This window comes from Arvicanthis niloticus, chromosome 2 (assembly GCF_011762505.2).
Source record: "Arvicanthis niloticus isolate mArvNil1 chromosome 2, mArvNil1.pat.X, whole genome shotgun sequence".
Lineage (NCBI taxonomy): Eukaryota > Metazoa > Chordata > Mammalia > Rodentia > Muridae > Arvicanthis > Arvicanthis niloticus.
The window spans coordinates 9786374-9804721 of NC_047659.1; the positions used below are offsets into that span (position 1 = coordinate 9786374).

The 18348-nt window shown below is 51.9% G+C and overlaps 1 protein-coding gene across 8 annotated transcripts; it reads left to right on the plus strand.

The window, feature by feature from the left end:
- Window positions 1-428: 428 nt before the first annotated feature.
- On the plus strand, window positions 429-13740 carry Ak1 (adenylate kinase 1). Of its 8 annotated transcripts, none has more exons than XM_076928502.1 (8): window positions 446-513; window positions 3297-3402; window positions 7090-7127; window positions 8472-8507; window positions 8819-8982; window positions 9806-9922; window positions 11976-12167; window positions 12324-13740. In XM_076928502.1, exons 3-8 carry the CDS (start codon window positions 7121-7123, stop codon window positions 12390-12392), a joined length of 585 nt encoding a protein of 194 aa, XP_076784617.1. In that variant the 5' UTR covers window positions 446-513; window positions 3297-3402; window positions 7090-7120; the 3' UTR covers window positions 12393-13740. The 8 variants fall into 8 exon arrangements, with proteins under 8 accessions (XP_034352140.1, XP_076784617.1, XP_076784618.1 ...); XM_076928503.1 differs by lacking the exon at window positions 446-513 and adding an exon at window positions 736-968; XM_034496249.2 differs by lacking the exon at window positions 3297-3402 and having other exon boundaries at window positions 429-513.
- Window positions 13741-18348: the final 4608 nt, after the last annotated feature.

An 18348-nucleotide genomic window follows, 5' to 3' on the forward strand; every position in this document is an offset into this window, starting at 1 on the left:
CCTAAAGACCATCCTGTAGCCTTTGGGATAGGGTCCAGACCGGATAAATCTATGTGATGTTGGGCAAGACCTTTTGTTTCTGAGAATACCAGCAGTCAGATACTGCCCTCAGGCAGCTTGAGTTCTGGGCAGGGAGGGTATCATGCCTTTGAGGAAGAATTCTGACAAGTTGAAAAGTTAATGATGGCAAGGTATCTGAAGAGGAAGGGGAAGGGCTACAGGAAAAGAGCCAGTCTGGGACCAGAAGTCAACACTGGGACCCAGGGCCTGAGGCAGGAAAATATCCTTCTAGGTAGAGTGAGTTTGGTAGGTTGTATAAATAGCTGCTGGCCTCTTAGCACAGGGCCTGATTAGTTAGGAGGTGAAGGGGCCCTGACTCCAGAGAGGAAATTACAGCCTGTTACGTCAGATAAGATACCCTTGGGAGCAGGGCCTAACAAAGGGTGACTGTGTGAGACAGAGGCAGGCTGCTGAGGGCGTCAGAGAGAGCTGCTGTCCTGGGCTTCGCTCCAGGTAAGATGGTGGGCCACCAGGGCAGGGAGGCAAGAGAGACATTTAACATTTGTCCCTTGTCCCTCATGCCACAGATTCATATGAGGTTGCCTTAGTGAAACAATGTCAGCTGAGACCAGTTACTCAGTTACTCAGGCCCAGCTGCCAGCAGCCAGAAGTACCCTCCCGAGGGTGGCAAAGCTGTGGTGCTTCTCTGCGGCTGTCAGTGGGGCAGCAGCAGGCTGCTAGATAGGAGGTCAGTCAGATTGTGGTGGGACCGGGAGCCCGGCAACCATTGTGATGCAGGCATTGAGGAGGGGACCTGAGGAGCAGAAGTTTCCAGTGTCATACTAGTGGTGTCTTGAGCCCCTTGTGGGCCTGGAGATACAGTACACTCCACCTCCATCCAAAGGCTGCTGGAAACTGGATCCTGTGTCTGGATAGAATTTCTCCCATAAGCATCTGCTCGCCCACAGGTGGGTGTTCTGCCTGCTCCACCTCGGGCATGCCCACTCCCATCCCTTCTTCAAGTGCTGACCTACAGTGGATCCAGCTATGAGCTTCAGGATGGCTGGCCTAGGGTCATCTACCCCTCCCCACTCTCACCCTGTGTGGTTTGGCTTCAAGCCCTGGGATTCTTTCTGTAGTCAAAATATTTAATTTTATTTTTTTCATTATTCATCTGTGTGGGGGCATGTACCTGTGAGTGCAGGTGGCTAAGGAAGCCAGAAGTGTTGGCTTCTCCCAGAGCTGGAGCTACTGGCTGTTATGAGCCATGTAGTTGTGGGTGACTGGAAGTGAACCTGGTTCCCCTGGAAACAACAGTATGTTATATACTTTTAATTGCTGAACCATCTCCCTAGCCCTTAAAATCTTTTTTAGTATTTTAAACTACTTTCACTTTTATTTGCTCCTGTTTTAGAATTTTCTGGTTATAAAGTGACTGAAATTGAGGGCTAGAGGGATGGCTCAGTGGTTAGGGAGTGCTGGTTGCTCTTCCAGAGGACCTGGGTTCAATTCCCAGCACCCACCTCAGGTGCCTCACAACCACTTGGAGTTCTAACTTCAGGGCATCCGATGCCCTCTTTGGCCTTTACAGGTACTTGCACACACATCACATCACACACACACACACACATAAATTAAAATCCTAAAGCCAGCATGGTGGCCCACGCCCTTTAATCCCAGCATTTAGCAGGTGGATCTCTGTGAACATAGTGAGTTCCAGGATAGCCAGGGCTACATAGACACACCTTGTCTGGGGTAGGGGGAGGACACGGGAGGGATGGGAGCGGGGGTGGCTGCTGGGGAGATGGATTGGTGGTTATAAGCACTTGTTCTTACAGAGGACCCGAGTTCGATTCCAAGTACCCACACTGTAGCTCACAACCAGGCTGCTGCCCAGCACAGCAGGTCCTCTTTGTTTGATTCTGAGAACCCATATGGTGTGTAAGAGTCATCTGAGATTCCAGTTCCAGAGAATGCAAAGCCTTCTTGTGACTTGTGTGGGCACCACACTACACATACACACATGCAGGCAAAGTACACATAAATAAATCTAATTACAAAAAAAAAAAGTTTTAATTAAAGCACAGAGCCAGTGTGCTGACCCAGTAGGTACTGGTGCTTCCTGGGATGACGACCTAAGTTAGATCCCTGAACGTCACACAGTGGAAGAGGACCATCCCTGCAAGTTGCCCTCTGACCTCCTCAAGTGTGCTGTGGCACATGGGAGCCACACGTCCATGCCCCCCACACACAATGAATGTAAAAGAGAAAAGAAAAATAGAAGAAAGCCTGCAGAGACAGCCCAGTTGAGATAGAGTTTCATGGGAAGAAGTCTCCGGCTCCATCCTTAGCACCAAGGAAACTGGGCATGGTGGAGTGTCCTTGTGATTCCAGCAACCCAGCAGGCAGGAGGATCAGAAAACATGTGTGAGATAAGGTCTCAAAGGAAAGGGGGAGAGGCAGAGGAAGGAGAGGGAATAAGAAGCGGGAAATGTATGGAGGGAACATCCGCATCCGGCTGGCTCCACTGAGGACACAGCAAGAGAGGTACCCTGAGCCAAGGCACGTCCATGTTAGGGTTCTTTATTTCTTAGATGTTTGTGTATATGAGTGCTTTGCTGGCGTGGATCCCTGGGCACCATGTGTGTGCCTCTTGCTGCCGGAAATGGAGTTACAGTTGTGAGCTTCTATGCGGGTGCTGGGAATCGAACTTGAGTCCTCTTTAAAATCAAGTACTCCTAACCACTGAGTCAGTTTTTTCAGATAGTGTCTCTGGGTAGCCCAGGCTGTCCTGAAATCCTCTGTGTAGACCAGGCTGTCCTGAAATTGATAGCCCCTTGATAGCCAAGAATGACCTTGAATTTCTGATCCCCGTGTCTGAATCCCTCTAGTGCCAGGATCATAGGCTTGCACTGCCTCATCCAGTTTACATGGTGTGAGCCAGGGCTTCCTGTACGCTCTGCACTGCTCTCACCAAGCTACACCCCTAACCTCACCTGCGTTCAGAATAATTTTTGTTCAGGTGAGATTTGACCCTGGCATGTGTGCATCATGTCTCTCATGAAGGTGCCTGCTACCCCAGAAAATGAGGTTTTCTTTGTCACTCAGAGCTTCTCTGACAGAATCAACAGCTCCTGTGCACCCTGCTGTGCCTCGGCCAAAGTCCATCCCATTCCCGCTGAGATTAAGAACCTTCCGGTATAAATCCTGTTCCCATAGGTGTTTACTTGAATGGGTTTCTGATGTAGGAGCTGCTAAGTTTGGATAACATCATCAATCTGCTTTTCCCCCCAAAGTTGTGGCAATGCACACACCTGCCTAAGGAGCGAGCCTTTCAGACCAACACAGGAAGGATGGCACACTGCACCTGCCCCACAGTGGCAGAATTGGGACTAGACCTTGGTACGCAGGCTGCTGATGCTGCTCAGGCACTTACAAAACAGTTTCCAGTCGCACCCCACCTTGCTGCTTAGACACATGCTTTGGAAGCCTTATGCGGTCTGATGGTCAAATACAGGCACACACATGCGTTCTGAACCTTGCCAGTTCCTCTGCCCTGCTATGCTTTGAGTACCGGTTACCCTATAGCACGTCTCCTGTAGAGAGCTCCATCAGCACATGGCTTTCCACACGGGGAGTCTCAGGTGGCCTCTGGGTCCTGCTCTGTGCTGGAGTCGCTGCTGGCACAATGCTCCTCCACCTGGGTGCTCACAAATGAGAGTCCTCATACTTTGCAATCTCCCAATTTGGATTCGCAGAGCTTTCTGAAAGTTCCTACCTCCATGTTCAACTTATGGGGTACTGCCCAGCAGCTTCTCGGGTTCAAGACTGGCTTATCATCTCTACCTAACCAACAGATATTTAGGGTCCAGGTGTCTTTTCCAACAGTGGAGATGTCTCAGGGTAAGGGTCTCAGAGCCTGAGGACTGTAACCCTGGAACAGCAAAGTTTACACCCTGGTCCCCCTCCCTGCTTACTTCCCTTATCTGGTCCTGATGCCACTTAAACACTGAGATTTTACACACACAACTTGTCTGAGCACCAGCTTCCGAAACTATAGAACCCGTGACCATGGGGAGTAATGTGGGCACAGAGGCCGGCAGAGACCCTGCGTGCAGGTTCAGTCCCTGGGGGTGCTTGGTGGGGATGCTCACTCTTAACTAAGCTTTCCATCAGAGTCCCTGCTTCCTTCTCTCTCCTCCTCCTTCCCCCCTCCCTCCTCCCTTCTCTCTGCCATCTCGCCAGAGTGCTGGCTCCCAGCATGCCATGCGTGCGCGCTGACAGCCTTATAAATAGTCGCCTTTGCAGGCGGCTGAGAGGACAGGCAGGGCACGCACTGGCCCCAGCGCCCACCACACCCTCCCCCAGGTCAGTGTGTGACTTCTCCATTGTCTACCCGAGTGGAAGCCTCCAAGAGGAGTGGGAGACATCACCTGTGGGAAGGTGGGGGTTGCTGGTGTCAGGCTACCCTTGGGTTCTGTGTCTTGAATGTTTGTATCCATGGTTGTGAGCCGTGTGTGTATTTGCATGTGTGTCCTATCAGCTCTGGGTGCATGTGCCCTGTGTGTGTGTGTGTGTGTGTGTGTGTGTGTGTGTGTGTGTGTGCATGTATGTCCCTGTCCTCTCAGCTTCTGAGACCCCCTTTGTCCCAGCTGGTATTCCTGGGGCTTCAGTTCCACCCATGCCCTTGGTACATCTGTGCTGAGGCCCTAAGGGACGAGGGAAGGACAGAGGCCAATTTCCTTGTCTCAGAGGACTGGATAGGGGCAGCCTGTGTGTTCCAAGAGTTGTAATGTCACTTCAAGTGTTGGGAGGACCTGGGGCCCTTGAATGTTGGAGCCCTGCCAGCACCTCCTGCCTGACTCACAGGTCTGCTCAGCTTCCCCAGGATGCTTCAGCAGGAGAAAGGCTGGCCAGAGAGGGGACATCAGCTGCCCAAGGTCACACAGCTGAGTGACGAGGTTGTGACTGGAACCCTATCTGATAGCTAGTCTCTGTGAGGGCTTCTGCTGAACAAGCAGGCGTAGTGATTGGGGAAGTTTGTCCCCTGGGGCCTCTACTCCTTGAACCACCTAGAAGATAGTCATATTAGGAGCACTGGGGCCCTGACCCAGGGAGCCTTATAAGGCCTGGCTCCTTAGCCCTGTAACCTTACTCTGTCTGGGACCCCTGGCCTCCTGGAGGCCTCCTCAGGACTTAAGTTATTTTAGACCAAAGAAGCGGCAGGTGTCTGTGGGACAGAGGGACTTAAGTTACCATGAAGGGGTGGGGCAAGTAGAAGGGAGTGATCTCCTAGGACATCCTGGTGGCTGTCCAGGGCCTGGGACACTCCTCCTCCTCTGGGCAGCTGCCGAAGGACTTGACAGCTCCATGCCTCCTCATGCACACTCTGTAGGCCTAGAGGTTGCAGCTTGGGCCATGGATCTGTGCAAAATGCTCGAGGTCCTTGTCTGGTTTGGGCTGCCAGGCCTGAGCTTGACCGTAATCAGAGTCTGGGGTCAGTCTGCATCCCTCCCCAAGCCTCAATTTCCTGCCTAGTTGGCAGGCAGGGTAGAATGAGTGTCCTAGGCCAGTGCCATCCCCTGCCAGGCCCAATCAGGGACAAGAACAAGACCCTTGGTTCTAATGAATGTTCTGACACCTTGAGCTGCAACTAGAAGTTCAGAGAGAGCACCTGTCAATGTGGGACTGTGGGGTGGAATCTAGGAAGGAATCCTGAAGGAGGTGACACTTGAGCTGGGGCCTCCAGTAGCATTGGCGAAAGACATCCCCTAAGCATTTGGTGTGCAACACTGCGAAGGCCTGGTGGGAGGGGGCCATCAAAGTGGATGAGAAAGGAGGGGCCAGACTGTCCAGACCCTGCCAGGTAGGTTGAGGGGTTCAGGTTTGATTTAGGGAGCCACACATGGAAGCCTATGAGCAGGAGGCTCACATGATTGTTGCTTGCCAGGGGAAATACCATTGCTCTGTGTGTGTGTGTGTGTGTGTGTGTGTGTGTGTGTGTGTGTGTGTGACTCAGAGGCTCTGTGGAGGTGGGCTATGGAGAAGACTGTTGGGGTACGAGTGTTCAGGGCAGAGATGGGATGGGTTGTTGGGAACACGCATAGGACTGGCTGCAGAGTGTGGGTAGGGAGGTCCCTGGGACCTGAAGCCAGCGTGAGAGGACAGGAGCATGTTCCTGGGACACAGGGACCAGAGACAGACTCAGGACAGAAGGCTGGTGGTCTTAGGATAGTGGGACAGGGGAGGGTGAGGACACAGTTTTGAAGAGGCTGGAGGGTGGGTGGTTGTGAAGAAAGGATGGGCCTGTGAGTGAAATAAATTCCCCAGGGGATGAGTGGCAGGGCCACGTGTGAGGGGACGTGGGTCTGCTTCAGGCCGAAGCCAGGGACCGTCTTACATTAAAAACCAGAAAGGGGCTAGAGGGCTAGAGAGGCAGCCACTAAGAACACTGGCTACTGCTTCCAAGGGACCTGGGTTCTTTGATCCACACGGTGGCTTGCAACCACCTGTAACTCCAGTTCCAAGGGACTCCACACCTTTCTGGCCTCTTGGTGGACTGCAGTCACGTGGTATGCTTACACGCATGCAGGCAAACAGTCATACACGTAAAATTAAAAACAAAACCAAACCACGCAGGGCCAGAGGAGGAGGCTGAGGCAGTAGGAAGGCCAAAAGTTAGTCTGATGCCGGCCTGAGCTACAGAGAACAAGCCCTATCTCAAACAGAACAAAACAAACCTTACAGGACTGAGTCCCAGGAGTGTTTCTGCTGACACTCCCATCACACACATTAGGGACTCTCGTGAGATGTTCCATACAGTTGTTCACACCCCTCTTTGACTTCTACCCAGGCATTTCCAGCAGACCAAGGCGCACACTGGAGGGGGGACAGAGGCAGTAGAAACCAGCAGGAAGGTGACTTTTCCAAGGTCATTCTGCCTCCTGGTATCTCTCTATGCTCTTGGCCTCTCAGTTTGGAAATTGCAAGCGGGGAGCCCGGCACTTAGTGCTGTGGGTGGGGCTGGGTGGAGTCTGAGTCAGGGGTGGGAGGAGAACCCCTCACCTCTGCCTGTGCCTTGTCTTGCAGAGTGCTGACCTAGCTCCCAGACCTCAGCAGTATGGAAGGTATGTGGTCCGCTCCTGGCCTTGGAGTGCCTATGTGTTAAGGGGTGGGCTCACAGAGATTGTCTGAGAGGGTTGGAGGAAGCCCCAGGTTTCCTCCTCCTGCCTGTTAGGATACCCTTAGATTCTAATCTTAGAAGCAACAAGGCCTGCCTGAGGCTTCTAGGATCCCAGAGCTCACCTATACTGGTATTTATAGCCAAGCCTTTTCTGGGGAGGGGAACACGCTGGGCAGCATTTCCAGCTAACTGCCAAGCAGTGTGGGGTGGGGGTGAGGGGTTGATTGGAGCAGTGGGCAGGCTTATGTCTGGCCCTTGCTGGGACTCAGTGTCCCTGTAAGCCAGTGGAGTGGACCCTAAAGTCTTGTCCTCCTGGCTTCTATGCTCTGGGTTGTGGACAGAGTGCCTGGAATGGGTGGGCCCTGGCTTCTGGCACCGCCATTCCCTGGCACCGGGCCTCTGCCTGGGTGGCTCTTTAGAGAGCCTGACAGATGATGGTGGTTGTGGTCTCGTGGTCGAGGGTCTACCCCTTCGAGGCCACACTCAGCCTTAGGTACTTCCCCCAAAGTTCCTCAGGGCTCTAGGCCCATAGAAGCTTTCAAGCCCACCTCCTCCTGGAAAGGCTGCATCATGCTGAGGTCCTTGCTCAGCATTCCAAATAGAGGAAGCCCAGGAGAAAGCCCAGGGGTCTATTTTGGGTTCAGATGTTCCCTTGGGTAAGCCCCTCCCTTCCTAGGCCTTCCTCTCCCTTGTTTTAGCATCAGGAATGGGGCACAGGACATCACTCCCGCTAGCTAGGCCTGCATTCACTGGGCCACATAGCTTCTCCACAGCAGGCCACCAGGGCCGTGAGTCCTAAGGAGGCAGTTTGGAAAGTTTGCTTAACTCCCTGTCTGAGTAAGAGCTCCATTTGCTCACAGCAGCTCTTCTCCTTGGCAACCATCTCTATGGCAACAGGTTGTGGTTGCCAGCTCCACGTTTGTACCGCTGGGCCAAGTCAGCCATGGCAGGGCCAAAGCCAGAGAGAGAGGAGAGGTGACAGCAGGAACAGGAGAGGATCATGGGCTGCTGTTTGTCTAGTGAACCCCAAGAAGAGGGAGGCAGAAAGACTGGAGGTGACCAACACTGGGGTCCAGCCTTTCCTCAACCCAAGGCACCACGGGGTTGCCATCTCTGTCCCTTAACCTCTGAATCCTTAGCTGAGTTCTTGGCCTCCAGGCTTTGTCTGGGCCTGTCCGGAACACCCAGTGTCTGTCCCAGCTCACTTAGCCCAAGCCTGGCTCGCACAGGGGCCTCTGCCTGCTTGTTTAGCTAGTGACTGACTCCTGCTCCCCTGTTCTCTCCACAGAGAAGCTGAAGAAAGCCAAGATCATCTTTGTGGTGGGTAAGTTGTAGGCAGACACGTGGTGGGTCAGCAGGGAGGGTCTGAGCTGACACTAGGGTTTTTGTTGTTTTGTTTTGCTTTGTTTTGTTTTGTTTTCTGGCTGTCCTGAAACTCACTTTGTAGACCAGGCTGGCCTCAAACTCACAGAGCTCCACCTGCCTCCGCCTCCTGAGTGCTGGGATTAAAGGCACGTGAGCCTCTTCCTTGAACTCTGTTCTCTCACTGAAGACCCTGGTGGTGTCCTGTCTGGGGCTGAGGTTTTTCTTGGGGAGTGGGGGGAGCAGGGTTTCTAAATGCATGGGTGCTTGCAGGCGGGCCTGGCTCAGGAAAGGGCACCCAGTGTGAGAAGATTGTGCAGAAATATGGCTACACCCACCTGTCTACTGGGGACCTGCTACGGGCAGAAGTCAGCTCTGGATCTGAGAGAGGCAAGATGCTGTCTTCCATCATGGAGAAGGGGGAGCTGGTGCCACTGGTAAGTGAAACTTGTCGGGGGATTGGTCTGAGCCTAAGCCCCAAGTGTCAGCCAGCAAAGCCTGTGACACCCTGCCAAGGGTGACTATGGCTCTCTCTAGCTCTGAAATCTGCTATGGTCCCCCACTGTCCTTGGCCAGAAGTTGTTTCCAGCAACTACTAAGACCCTGTGGGATGCAGCCCTGCCTCCCACTCTCCATCCCCTAGTGTCTTGGACTTTGTGTCTCAACCACGCTCCTGTATGGCTGGAGTGATCTTCCCTGTCGGCACTCAGACTTCCTGACTCCCCAGACTTAAGCTCAGATCCCCTAGCTTTACACTGGGGTGGTCCCCTTCAGTTACTTTATTTATTCGTTTGTTGGGAGGGGTATGCATGTTCCCATGGCACCAACATAGCCGTCAGAGGAAACTTGAAGGAATTGGTTCTATCCTTCTACTATGTGGGTCCTGGAGGTCAAACTCTGGTTATCAGGCTTGGTGGCAAATGCCACTCACTGAGCCATCCTGCTGACCCATTTGTCCCCTTCTTTACCATACGTTACCCCTACATTTTATGTCATGCTTAGAATCATAAGCCCATTGTATCTCACTCTGTCCCCTCCCTGAGACCCTGGCTTGGGGACAGTGGAGGCCAGTAGGAGCTTTGTGCCCAGGCCCAGGACCTTTTCAGTCTGGAAGGGGGTTCACTGAAGCCCAAGCCTGGAGAGGGGCTTGCTGGGACTCACATGCTCCAGGGAAGAGGGCAAGCTTTGGTGGGACAGCACAAGCCAAGGTCCGGAGGGTCGGGGAGAGAAGGCTCAAGGGTCCTCTGTGCTGGACAACAGGAGACGGTGCTAGACATGCTTCGAGATGCTATGTTAGCCAAAGTGGACTCTTCCAATGGCTTCCTGATCGACGGCTACCCGAGGGAGGTGAAACAGGGAGAAGAGTTTGAACAGAAGGTAAGACCCTTGGCATTTACCTCCAAGATCCACACCTACAAAAGCAATAGGCAGTGTCAGATGCATGCGTGCATAGGTCCGCTGTGTACATGTGTACATGTGTGTGCACCTGGATGAAGCTCACACTACAGGGGTGCATACGCGTGAACACACATGCCGGTACATACATATGTGCATACATGTACACCATAGAAGGCCACACAGGGGACTGTGGAACTGTAGGTGCTGAGGAAGAAGAGGTAGTGGTTGTTGAGGAGAATAGGCTGACTGGCATCCTGGTGGGCTAGAGGCGGAGTACCTCCAGCTTCACTCTGCTCACCTCTCTGCATCTCAGTCTAAACAGGAGACTGTATGTCACAACCTCTAAGTGAAAGACCTCAAGAAAATGTTTGTGTTGCTCTGAGCCTCAGCAGGCCAATCTGTGAAATGGGAGTTGGTCTAGCTTCCTTTAGGCGCAACCCTGAGGCACATACTGGTTTTCCCCATTTCCCCAGCTATGTGAGGTCACCTGCAACCCTCAGGGCTACATCCAGCAAATAAAAGTGCCTAGCAGTCCTATACTAGCTATTACGGAGCTTCCAGACTGCATTCAGGGCTTGGAGGCAGCCTCCGGGAGTCCAAGTAGCTGAAGTTCTCAGACCTTGACACTAGGGGGAGCTAGAACTGCACTGAAGGAATAAGGGCAGGCCTAGAAGTGACTTGTCCTACTGACTAAAATCTCTAGAGCTTCCTTGGGGTGGGCAGTATCCAGGGCCCACTCCTCTGGTTAGTTGCCTATTTCCATACTGAGAAACTAAGGCTTCAGCCAGGGATGCATTGTCCAGAGACCAGCCCCACTTCCTTCACCCGGAGTGTGGATGCAGAGTCTGCTGTGTTTGGCTCTGGGGACTCAGAGGAGCTTGACAGCTGACAGCTAATGGACAGGTGGCAGCAGCCTTGGTCTGGCCTTTGCCGATGTAAACTGGTAAACTGTCCAAGGTCACCAGATAGTGGATCTCTCCTGTTTGCAGGCAGCCAATGCTGTCGTACTGAATCCGCAACCACCCAGGAGACAGACACCAGACTCAGAGGGCCCAGTAGCCTACCCTAGGTTACATGGTTGGACAGAGTCAGGAGAAGGATCTGTGAGTGACAAACTGATGTGATGTTAGCTGCATAGAGGCCTTTGGGACTGACTCAGCTGGGGTCTAAAGAAAAGAGGCCCCCAAGGCTACGACCTCTAACGACCTCCAGGCCCAGGCCCAGGCCCGGGCCCAGGCCCAAGGCTGCCTTTCCTTCTCTCCGGTCTAGGAAGACCCAGAGTTCTCCTTCCCTCACAAGCCCAGCCTAGGCCAGGCCAGGCTTAGGGATCTGTTGGTGACTGAGATAGGCTCGCTGGTCTGAGGGGTTGTGTAGCCAGAAAAGGGAAACATAGCCATTGACTGCATCAATGTGAGGCCCAGCCAGGCCCTATTCTTTTATACCTCTCCAGGCCAACTTTGTGTCCTTACAGTCCACACCTGGTCCCTCCTCTGATTCCTTTGTCAGTCAAATCCTACTCAGCCCTCAGCTCCCATCCTGGCTCAGGGAAGGGGGAGGTAACTAAGCAAATACCTAGAGGCTGTTGAGGGGAAACTGAGGAACCAGGACTAGTGAAGGTCACATCTGAGAAGACCATCTGGAAAGAATGAGATTCTAGCTGAGGCTCAGTCCGTCTCAGTTGTGGGAAAGGGGAACAGGGGGACCTGTGCTGGTCTGGCATGGGAGGGAGACAGATACAAGCATAGGTCAATATGGCCGAAGGAAGGAGGGATGGGGTGGAGGTCAGGAGAGCAGCTGGGGGTAGGGTGGCCAAGGCCATGACACTAGGTGCTCTAGATCTGGTAAGGACTTTGGCTTTCTCTTGAAGGTTCTAGGAAGCTGTGGAAGAGGTTTGAACTGAGTAACAGGAGTCCCTTTAAGAAGGCCCTCTGGCTGCCTTGGGAAGGGACTGTCGTTCTGAGCAGATCTCATGTAGGGCTTGAGAGATGGAGGCAGGGATTGGTCTCAATGATCCGATTTCCACCCTACACAGATCGGAAAGCCCACAATGTTACTGTATGTGGATGCAGGCGCCGAGACCATGACCCAACGACTCCTGAAGCGAGGGGAGACCAGTGGCCGCGTAGATGACAATGAGGAGACCATCAAGAAGAGGCTGGAGACTTATTACAACGCCACAGAACCTGTCATCTCCTTCTATGACAAGCGTGGCATTGTGCGCAAGGTGGGGGAACACTTCTCTTTTCTAGCTGCAGCTCACAGTGGGGCCTTAGGCCAGCTCTCTCCCTCTGCCTCAGTTTCTCTTTTCCCCTTAGTTCATTGAGTGGGGTTGTGTAGATCCTGCCTGGCGCCTCTGCCCTCATGATCCGTATCCCCACAGGTCAATGCCGAAGGCACAGTGGACACTGTCTTCTCTGAGGTCTGCACCTATCTCGACTCCCTGAAGTAACTGGAGCCCTTGGCCAGCTCCCAGCCTGCCCCACCCTTGCCCCTTGACCCCAGGCAGCCTGGCTCGAGCCCAGCACCTCCACCCTGCCGGGCTGTGCACAGACACAGGAAGCCATGTTATCCTGTCCCATGGACACTAAAGAAATTGCCAAGGACGCTCAGGATTGCTCCCTTTTCTTTGCTTCCAATTGAGGTGATTCATACACCACAGCCGGAGGCTCCAGCACGGCCGCCCATTCTTTCCTGTGCCTCAGCCCAGCTGTCTTGTCCTTGTCTCCCTCTGGCTCTGCTGGGATCCTAGGCCTTTCCTTAGCCGGGCTATGTCAAACGTAGGGCCCTTGGGTTGTTAGGCTGATCCTGGGGTCTGGCATTCATCCTTAGTGTCTCATAACCTTGTTGTACGGCTTTGGCCCTAAGCCATCGTCTCTCTGGAGTTTTCCTCTTTTTTCTTTTCTTTCCTTCCTTCCTCTTTTCCTCTTCTTCTTCTTTTTTTTTTTTTTTAGACTGTCTTGTGTGACTTAAGCTGGCCTCAAACCTGTGATATAACTTAGGACATCCTTGATCCTCCTGCCTCCACTTGTCTTCCTGTGTGCTGAGATTACAGGTGTGTACCTCCACCACTCCTGGTTTTTGGGGTGCTGGGGATCAAGCCCATGGCCCTGTGTATACTAAGCCAGCACTTTACAGATTGAGCTACATCCACAGGCCCAAAAGGTTTTCTATGCCTGACTGGGGCCTAGGCTGCAATGGGAAAAGGGCCACCGGCCACCGGCTGGGGCCATGTGGCCATTGGGTGTCAAAGAGCTGTGCAATAGGTATACAGTGAGGTGGGAAGCTGAGGTCAGGGGTGATCTTTCTGAAGAAGGGACTTGAAGACTCCCCTGGTAAGGCCCTGCCAGGCCTTGCCATCCTCTGGCTGGTTTTAAAACTTGTTCTGTCATGTTATAGCCCAACCCTTATCCTTGGTGTTAAAACAAGAACAAATACATTAAGGAGAGTGAGTTGCCATAGACATGGATGTGGGATCAAGCACCAGGCCTGGGTCCTGGAGAGGACACTCAGGGATCCCCAGAAGGGCTGGCATCTCTCTTCTACTCTTTATTCTTTGAGCTCATTACACAGAAGGCTCTGTTGGTACTTACCTGTCCTTGGGCCCTGTCCTCATCCCTAGTGACTTCCCCTGTAAGCTCAGATAGTCTGTAGCCAGCAGACATGGTTGTCCCAGGGACTCCTGCCCCTGGGGGTGACGGTGCTCACTCCTTTCTGTTTACTGCCAGTGGGGCCACCTTTCCTTCTGCATTGCCTATTTAAGCTGTCCTTTAAAATAAATAAATGTATTTCAGTTATAAGAGGTGTCTTGAAAGACCTTGAAACAAATGGATGTTCAGAGGAAGAAGGCAGGTATCACCAGGCACAGCCTTCTGCCTGACCAGGGTTTGGGTGAATTCTCTACACCTGTGCCTCTGTTCCCCCGTGTTGACTTCAAGAAAGCAGAAGGCTCTGGAGCCCCACGACACTCTGTGACAGCTTCGCTCCAATGCTGTATGCGTGTGAGTACACACAGAGACACACGTGAGTGCACACATGCACAGTCCATGCTATATCTGCGCCTGGACATATGCCTTCATACAGACTCCCACTCACAGCCCTGCTGAACTTGGATCTCTTAAGGCCAGCATAAGAGTGGACAGAAAATGCACAGGAGAAGAGAAAGCTGGAGGAAAAGGCCTGAAAAATCCCTGTTATCGTAATGTGTTAATTACAGCTCAATTAATTCAAGTGGGCCCCAGTTAATGAAGACCTGGCTGATCAAAGCAGAAAATTCTACAATATCAGTTCACTTAGTCCATTAGTACCTGAGGAGGAGACCTCAGTCCAGGACCCCTGAACATACCCAGAGATCGGTAAACCTAAATCCCTTATGGGATACTGCAGGAGCGTGTAGCAAGCACTCGCCTGTGGGCCTACATAGGGATGTAGAGGCAGGGGGATCTTACAGGCAGGTAGAGGCCAGCCTGGGTCACAATGTAAGAACTGATGCAAACGAAAGGGAGGCCAGCTGGTTTACATGTCCAATTCTAGGCCAGCCCAAAAAAAAAAAAAAAAAAAAAAAAAAAAAAAGGTCTGGTTGTGGCAGCTCACACCGGTAATCCAATACTCAGGATGCCGAAACAGGGAGATCATTGAAAATTCAAAGCAGCCAGGTGAGCCTAAGGACCTCTAAGCAGCCTACACAACAGAGAGAGACTCTCAAACTCTACTCCCTATTAAAAGAAAAAAGAAACAAAAAACAGAAACAAAAACAAACAAACAAACAAAAAAAACCCAGAACAACAGCAAAACCCAAACTAGAACCTGTACACACCTTCCAGTATGTTCCACATGGTTTTCAGATGACTGATAATCCATAAGACAGTAGAGGCAGAATGTATGTGTCCTTACACTGTAAAGACCAGACAGTCATTAACATGTAGATATGGGAATCCTGTTTGTTTGTTTTAAGACAAAGTCTCATTACGTAGACCTGGCTGGCCTGGAACTTGCTATGTAGAACAGACTGGCCTCAAACCCACAAGCGATCCTCCCGTGTCTGCCTCTGGGATTAAAGATCTGTGCCACCATGCCCTGCCAAAACGCCACTCATCTGAGATGAGGCTTGCTGTGTTGTCAAGGTTGATCTTGAACTTCTAGCTCCAACCTCTTCTTCGTCCCAAGCTCTGAAATTAATTCCACGCAAGTGCCACCCCCCCCACACACACACCCCTCTACAGGAGTTGAGCCACAAAAGACACTTCACTTTAATCCTAAAGAATGACTTGAAGATGACTTGGAAGAATTAGGACATTCTCCTGAACAGCCATAGCCGTTGTGACCACAGCGGGACCCTCGATGTTAACCCAGCCAGTACAAGGTCCTTGTATGGTTTCCCTTTTCTTCCCAAGTTTCCTCGAGGCTGAATGATACCTCGAGGGTATGATGCAGGACCACACTCTGCATTTGACTCTGCATGACCTGCTCACACTATGCAGGTATGCTGCCCCTGAGTTCCGGATGTCTGGGGCAGATCTCTCTGCACTGAGGACTATTCTGCCTCTCATTTTGCATGGTTCTGTGTTAGGACAACTATCCTGATGAAGTTCTTCCTTCCAAGTCCTTCTCTGGCTTCTCCTGGAATCAAAGCTTTCTTTCACACTGCCGTTCCTACATCCTCATGGCTAGCTATAGAAAGGATGCAAGGCCTCCAAGTTGAGCCTTAAGAGCCAGAGTCCTTGTAGGCCGGGCCTGTGGGAGGGTTGACAGCCAAGCAAGAAGGTTTGACCTGCAGCCAACCAGTTTTTCCAGAACACAGGTATCCTGGAGGAGCTTGGGAAAAGCAGATTGGCCAGGCATCATGGTACATGTAAACCCAGCCCTCGGGAGGGCATCATGAACACAGGATCAGTCAAGGCTATAAGAAGAAACGCCAGACCTAGGACCTGGAGAGATGGCTCAGTGGCTAAGAGAACTTGCTGCTCTTCAGAGGACCAAAGTTCTATTGCAGGGACCCATGTGGCAATGAGGGGATGAGGGCTCACGATTGCCTGTAACTCCAGCTCCAGGGGACCCCAAGAGCACTCACCTTCATGTACATAAACACACGTATACAAAAATAATATAAATGGGTTTTTTTTTTTTAAAGATTTATTTATTTCATGTGAGTATGCTGTTGCTGTTTTCAGACACACCAGAAGAGGGCATCAGATCCCCACACAGATGGTTGTGAGCCACCATGTGGTTGCTGGGAATTGAACTCAGAACCTCTGGAAGAGCAGACAGTGCTCTTAACCACTGAGCCATCTATCTCTCCAGAACCCTATAAGTGGTTTTTAATCAGGTCCAGGTCTGAGGCTACAGCTCAGTGGATCAAATGTTTGTCTAGCACACAGAAAGTTCTGGGTTTGATCCCCAGTGCTGTATAAACTAGACTTGGTGGCACACACTTGTCATTGTAGCATTTGCACTCAGAAGCAGAAGGGTCAAAATTTTTTTTTTCCTTTTGGTTTTGTTGTTGGGTTTGTTTTTTTTTTTTGTTGTTGTTGTTGTTTTGTTTTTTTCGAGACAGGGTTTCTCTGTGTAGCCCTGGCTGTCCTGGAACTCACTCTGTAGACCAGGCTGGCCTCGAACTCAGAAATCCGCCTGCCTCTGCCTCCCAAGTGCTGGGATTAAAGGCGTGCGCCACCACTGCCTGGCGAAGGATCAGAATTTTAAGGTCCTCAGCTCCTGTAACAAGTTTGAGGCCAGCCTGGGCTACATGAGATCTTGTCTAAAAAAACTACTTAAACAGGCCAGGTGCAGTGATGGCTTCCAGGCAGCTGGCCGCCAGGTCACACTGCAGTCAGCTCAGGAAAATCAACTCTGCTCTTCAATGGGAGAAGCAGAGGTCAGAGGAAGGCAGTAGCCTGCTGGTGGGGAGCAGGGTCTTCTCTGGCGTCACTGCTAGAATAACGTGGGCGTGGTGGGCATCAGAAGGTCACCAATGCTGTCATTGTCTTCTGGTCTCTAGGGACATTCCAGGCAGCTGCTTATTGCAGTGTGGGGGGAGTGTTCTCTATAGCTTGTAAGATTAATGCTCCTATATCCAGAGAGTCTCAGAGAGGACATACTCCATAGCGGGCATTGGTGGGGGTGGGGGCAGGGGTGGCCTCAGATGCCTCTCCTGGATTGCATCCCCGTATCTTGGCCTCAGGGCCCCCTGAGTGCCTGGGCTGGAGGCACTGAAGTGGGAGAGGAAGGAAGTGGGGAGCAGAGGAGGCCAAGGCTGTCGCCTCCCAGCCCTGAGAGGGGCCTCAAGTAAACAGGAAGGCCTGGCGGCTCCATGGTGGGGGTGTTTGGAGGGCTGGGGGCCAGGAGCCCTTGTGAATATGTGCAGACTGTGAACACAGGGTTTCCTTGCTGGAGAAGTGGGCCCAGAGAGGTTGTAAAGCTTCCCCAGATTGCAGAGCAGGGACACTTTTACTTGCCTCCACCCACCCCACCCCCAGTCAATATAGTTTGTTAGGCCTTAGTTTCTCTTAGTCCCTGGAGCCCTGCTCAGGGGCCCCCAGCCTCCTGAATGGTTCTAGTTGAGTTTTTAATATACATATGAAAAAAATGTATTTGTGTTTATTCCAACTGCTTAGAGTTAAGAAGGAAGAATCCACTTTTTCCTCTTTCTCTTTTCTTTTTTCTTTTGTTTGTTTTTTGAGACAGGGTTTCTCTGTTTAGTAGCCCTGGTTGTCCTGGAAGTTGTTCTGTAGCCCAGGCTGGCCTCGAAGTTAAAGATATCCATTTGCCTCTGCCTCACAAGTGGGCGTGTGCCCAGCAAGAATCCACTCTTGATTCCGTTCTGAGACAGGTTCTCCCTATGTATCTCATGCTAGCTTGGAACTCAAAATTATCCTGAGTGCTGAGATTATAGACCCACTGTAATTGGACCTTGGGGTACATGTTGCCACAGGAACATGGCTCCTGCCATGGGGAACAGAAGGTCACTTTGAAGGAGTCTGTTCTTCTAATAGGAGGGAAGCCTGACCCCTGAGACCAGCTGCATTTTGGGACATTGTCACCTACTGGGAGGCTGTCCTTAGGCTCACATGCCTCCGTGCCCACATTCTGGGACTTCAGTCTGTCACTTAGGAGACATGGCACTGTGCAAGTAGGTGACAACTCATCATCGGTTCCTCTCGTGTGCCTGGCATGTCTGTTATTCCCAGCAGCCACACCAGGCAGCTCACAACCACTCATAACTCCAGCTCCAGGAGACTCAGTACTTATGGCCTCCTTGAGTACCCATGTAAGAGCACATACCCACATGCAGACACCAACATTTACATATAATTAAAAATATAATACAAATTGTGCTGGGTGGGGTGGTGTATGCCTTTAATGCCAGCATTTGGGAGGCAGAGACAGATGGATCTCTGAGTTCGAAGCTACTC